Source organism: Myotis myotis, unplaced genomic scaffold (assembly GCF_014108235.1).
Source record: "Myotis myotis isolate mMyoMyo1 unplaced genomic scaffold, mMyoMyo1.p scaffold_m19_p_8, whole genome shotgun sequence".
In the NCBI taxonomy this organism is placed as follows: Eukaryota; Metazoa; Chordata; class Mammalia; order Chiroptera; family Vespertilionidae; genus Myotis; species Myotis myotis.
This window is the reverse complement of record NW_023416390.1, coordinates 22,326,190-22,331,711: the sequence shown is the minus strand read 5'-3', so window position 1 is coordinate 22,331,711 and position 5,522 is coordinate 22,326,190. Positions and strand designations below refer to the sequence as shown.

Here is a 5,522-nt window from a genome sequence, read left to right as displayed (position 1 = left end):
CAGCCCTTATTGTAAAAATCTTCTGGAAATGCCTATTTGAATGCCTGAGGCAGCGTCCTCAGGTGGATAGAGGCCACAGGATGTCCCCTTGGATACTGCCAGATGCTCTGGTTGCTGGGCATCCTGCCTGGCAAGCAAGGCAGTTACCATGACAACACCCCCCCCCCCAACTCTGCAATTTTTTGTTTCTCCTTTCCCATTAAGTATCAAGGTATTCTAAGGGCAGGCAAGCATAACTCTCAGAACAGGATGTCCTCTGCTCCAGGAAGTGGGGCAGGGAAGGTGGGAGTGGAGATGTGTATGTTACAATTGAAAAAATCTTCATCAGTATAAATGCATATGTACCTACTTCTGGGTTAAAATGTGTGCCTTTTGTTGTATATCAATGCATGTATTATGCAAATGGTCGCCCATTTGCTGTCTTGCTCCCCTCCCCTCTCTCCTGCCCCTGTACTGGGAGAGTCCCCCTCTCCTCCCTCTCCCCTCCACCCCCCCAAAACCAGGAGAAGTGCTGAGTCATGGTTCCAGCTGGGTTTCTGTCTCCTACATCTCCATTTTTTCCTCAGTCCGCTCCTCACCCCCTGCTGGGCTCTCTCTAGAGCTCTGGGCCCTCTTCAAAACCTCCTTCCAGAGCCTGGACTCATTTTCCCAAGGGCCACTTCTTGGCAGTGAAAAGGAGGCACTTCGCTGTTTCTAAACTTACTTGCTTCTCACCTTGCCTTCTCAGAAGACAGTTCTGAGCTCTTCACCTTACAACTGCCTTCTCTCCCAGAAAACAGGAGTCTGATCAAGTTGACCCAGAAGGCTATTTCTTCCATGCATTCATGCTGATCCTCCTCCCGTCCTTCACCCCTAATCGGATTATGTCAAAGCCTCATGCCTTGGGGCACGGCAAAGAAAGTGAGATTTAATTTGACTCCACACACAGACTTTTACTCATTCTAGGTCTCCAAGTGCCAAACCACAGGTTCCTGGAGGTGTGTGTATGTGTGTGTGTGTGTGTGTGTGTGTGTGTGTGTGTGTGTGTAATACAGGGAGGGTGCTCCGTCAATGGGTTCAAGGGCAATACCTAACGCAGTAACTCCAATCAAGTAGTCTTGATAACTAGTTCCAAATAAGGAAGATTAGGGCTGTTTCCCCCGCTAGAAGACGAGAGGAGAGAGAGGGGGCCCCGCCCGGCCCGTCCGCTCAGTCTGGTTACTATGGCGACAGCCGCGGGGTGACCCAAGTGCTCCTCCCTCCCTCCTTCCAAACTGAGATGACGGCACCGCGCTGACTGCGCCAAATTCCAGCCAATGGGCGGCTGCTCCCGCCTTCCCTTCCGCCAGTTCTCTCCCCCTCCCCCCGGGAACTCGATTCACAAATCTGGACTGGGGATTTCCGGCTCCAGGCCGGTCCAAGGGTGCTTGGCAGAGCCTGGGGGAGAGTCGAAGTCTGTCCTCTTAGGAGGGCAAGTGGAAGCGGCATTCCTGTGTTTGGGGCCAGACTCCTGTAACTCGCCAACAGAATAGATCACACACCACTTCCAAAGACCTAGTTGAGACCCAATCCGCAACTCCTCTTGCCCCTACAGGTCCCTACCCGGCTCTTCCTGCCCCTGCGCGCCGGTCAGCACCACGGACAGCGAGCCTCGTTCTTGAGGATCTCGCCCAGTTGTCCCTCAGGATTCTCCCGGCGACTAGGGTCAGAGACGCCAGCGCTTTTACTAGAGACAGGCTTCCTTGGACCAATGAAACAGTGAATGGAGCGCTTAGCCATGTGGCTAAGAAGGCAAGGGAGACCAAACAGGGATCTCAGGCTAAATATGTTATTTCTCTTTCCAATCAATGGCTCCCGTCTCCCAGGTTGCCTGTGTCCTAGCCTCCCTGGAGATAAAGAGCCAGGTCTGAATCTCAAGCAGGGATGGTCCTCCCAAGTCTGCTCCGGGTAGGCGTGTGGCCGAAGCAGCCTTGAAGCAGTCCAGTGGGTGAAGGGAAGCGTGTGAGGCTGCGTGTGGAGTCAGGCCCCACCTGAGTGGTGAACACAGACTTAAATCAGGTCTGCCTGGACTCCTGACGGGATATATGGCGGGGAGAGATGAAGGCAGAGAAAAGTAGCCACAATAATTAGCTATTTCTGCCTCAATGGACCACTCTGTAAAAGGGGGACAACTTCTGCTGTCCTCATCATTTAATCCAGAAATGGGTCGGCCATTAATGAGGAGCTAGGTCAGACAAAATGGAGGTGGGGGTGGGGATAGCAGTACATGGGACCAAAGAGTAACAGTTCTCAGGGACCAGACCTTCCTCACTAGGCCCCTGGGGGCCTCCTGTCCTGCTTGTGGCAGCTCCACTCCTGCTCCTGCTCCTGCTCCCTCCCTCCCGGGGCCCAAAGAAAGGCCGGCTCAAAACCATCTGCAGGCGCTTCAAGCGCTTTATAATTATCTTCCGGACAGACGGACAGATAGACAGTGCGGCCCGCGCCGTCGGCCCGCATCATTGGCACCTTGGATCCGCACCAGGCTCAACCCAGTCAGTCCCTGGTACCCTCCCGAGAGGATTCCAGTCCGGCCTCAGATCAGCACCTCAGACAGCTCCCTGCCCAACCCTCCCTCCCCCCACCCTCCAGAAACAACCGAATAAATTAAAAGAGGGGGAAACAAAAACCACCTAAGGGTAAGGAAGAGGGTGCCCCTCCCCCTAAGTAAGAAGAGTTTCTGTCTCTTCCCATCCTTCCGCTGAGGCACCGCTGCCGCCGGGGTGGCCTCCTGGGTTGAGTTTGCTCCCAAAGGTCCGCCTCTTGTCGTCGGCATCCCTCTCCCCCCAACTCCCAGCATGCAACACGTTGAAAAGGTAGAGAGAGGCGGTGGGGGTGGGGTGAAGGACCATACTGGTGGTTGTCTGAACCTCTGGGAATGCAGTTTCTCGCCACACCTCAGTCCATCCAAATTAAGGACTAGTGTTCCTTTTGGTTTGGGGAGGGAGGAATCGGGGCTCCTTCGGGGGAATGAATGCAAGCTGACACAGGCAGGGTGGGGGAGGCAGACAGGAAGGAAGGTGGTGACACATGCCAAGAGCGAGGAAAAAGAGAACAAGATGGGCGGTGGGGACACAGGTGCAGAAAGAGAAATGGGGGCAAAGAGAAATAGGTATGGGGTGAGATGGAGACGGAAATACACACCCAAGGAACGTAAAATGGAAAGGCAGATAAGAGGAAAGATGAAGATACCGGAAGGAAGTGAGAAAACGGACAAAACCGAGGAAGATGGGCTTGTAGACGCGCACACACAGAGAAGGGGAAGGGGAGACCTGGGCAGAGTTGGAAAGATGAGGACGCAGACAGAAAGGTTGAGGTAGGGGGGTCCCCTTCCCGCGTTCATCCCTCAGCCCCACCCTACGCCCAGCAAATCCAGACGCCGCGGCCTCTGGCTTCCTGGCCTCCACCTTCCCCGGCGGGGCAGGGGCGGCTCCTCCTCCGGCCGGGGCGGGAACGGCGGTCACAGAGGCGGCAGCTTGACGGTTCCAGGGCTCCGAGTGTGTGTCAGGGGCTGGCGCGGGGGCAGGAGCGGCCGTCGGGTATCCCTAGCGGTCCAGGTTCATAGTCCAGTGCTTGGCTCCGGTCGCGCAGCTGTCCCTGGCGGCCGAGGAGGAGACGGGGGTCGCGGGCGCACCCCCACTGGGTGGACCCCCGGCGCCAGCGGCGGCCTCGCCCTCATTCTTGAGGTCTTGAAAGACCTGCGTGAAGAAGTGGGGGTCGGCGTTGAGCCGCAGCATCTGCGGGCTGAGCCGCTGGATGAGGCGCAGGCAGCGTTGCCAGAAGCGCTCCTTGTCGGGCTCCACGAGGAAGGGCTTGAGCGGATAGGAGATCTCGTTGCCCATGTAGGAGTAGGCGAGGTAGAGGCAAGTGAGGAAGGCAGCCTGCAGCTCGGCGGCCGACGCCAGCTCATCCCCGCGCAGCGACTCGCGGCACAGCAGGTACACGAACACCAGGTTGGCAGGCGTAATGAAGGCCTGGTCTTGCCAGCCCTGCAGCAACAGCGAGCGGTCCACTCCGCGGAACCAGCCCACCAGCTCGCCAGGGCTCAGCTCCTTGAGGCGGTAGCAGCGTCGGCACACGAAGTCGCCCAGGCAGCGCAGCAGCTCGCCGGTTGACGCCTGCACTATGACCCGCCGTGGCGAGCCGCCCGGCACCGGTGGCGCCGCCTGAGGGGCTGGGGGTGGCGGCGGCGGCTTTCCCCCGCCCGAGCCTGGCGGCGGGGCGGCCCCGCTGCCCCCCGACGGCGGCTCGCAGGTGGCGGCGGCCGCGGGCACTGTGGGCACAGGCACGGCCAGGGGCTTGGTGGCGCCGCCGCCGTCGGGGGGATCCCGGCCCTTGCGGAGTAGGTTCTCGCGGTTGCGTTGCTGGACCAAGGGGTCCGGGCCAGTGGACGCTGGCTTGGGCGTCACCTTCTTGCTGCCTTTCTTCTTCTTGGCAGACGCGGCCACCAGGCGCTTCCAGGTGAGCGCCGAAATGAGCACGGATGGCCGTTTGAGCCGGCTCTCGCCTTTGCCGCCCTTGCCTACTGGCGGCGCTCCGTAGCCCCCCAGCGTCTCGTCCCCCGCGGGCGGTGCCTTCTTCTTCTCCTCGGGCAGCCCGCCGGGCCTCCGGCCCTTGGCCGAGGAGGCGGGGGAAAGAGACAGCACCGTGCCCATCCTGCAGAGAGGGGCCGGCGCCCGGGCCCCAGCGGGAACCACGGGCGGCGCCGCTGCCGCCGCCGCTGCTGCCGCAGCCCCCGGGGACCCGGCGGCGGGGGGCCTAGCCCCGACCGGGGCGCGGGAACGGGCGGGGAAAGCCGGTTGCTTTGCTGCTCGGCGACTGCTGCTCGGAGTCTGAGCTGCGCCAGCTGCAGCGTCAGCCCCACCCCTAGGGCCTCTTCTTTCGCTGCGCCGCGCCCCGCTTCACGCTGCCAATCCTCGCCCGAGCTGCCCTCCTAATCGGCAGCTCTTTTGACCAATAGAATCTCACATGCCAATTACAAGTCCCGCCCACCGCCACCCTCTCTTGCTGGTCCTTTCCCTACACCAGCAAGGGGTATGGAGGAGGATGCGGCGGTCGTTTGAGGACCCCCGTAGGGTCTGAGCTGGGGAGGAAGAGTGGCCGCTCCCACCTCCCTATACAGGTCTTAGAGACATGGGTCAGCTTGTTTTGATGCACTGAATCGAGGTAGAAGAGAAGCCATGGGAACAGCCTCCCCTTTTGATGGTGTGTCGGTGGCAGCATAGGTAGCCAGTGCCGTCAACAGGGCGCTCTGGCTTTGGCGGGGTCTTACTGCACTGGCTCCTTCAATTGGGCTGTCTGACCTATTCCCTCTTAGATCTTCTCCCCTAACTTACCTCCTCACGAGGCCACCACAGAGAGCTGCAGTAGGCACATTTTTGCTCTGCCTGTGATGGGGTGCTGGCAGGGCCTGGATTTTCCTGAAGGTCACAATTCTCCTTGGGGGCCCTTGCTATAGGAACCACAAGACCCTCATATATGTCCCTGAGGCCGAGTTCTCTGGCCTG

General features: G+C 59.5%; 1 protein-coding gene across 1 annotated transcript; it reads right to left on the bottom strand.

The window, feature by feature from the left end:
• Nucleotides 1-482: 482 nt before the first annotated feature.
• On the bottom strand, nucleotides 483-4,880 carry CDK5R2 (cyclin dependent kinase 5 regulatory subunit 2). Its single transcript, XM_036320824.1, has one exon. The coding sequence runs from the start codon at nucleotides 4,668-4,670 to the stop codon at nucleotides 3,561-3,563; it is 1,110 nt and encodes a 369-aa protein (XP_036176717.1). The 5' UTR covers nucleotides 4,671-4,880; the 3' UTR covers nucleotides 483-3,560.
• Nucleotides 4,881-5,522: the final 642 nt, after the last annotated feature.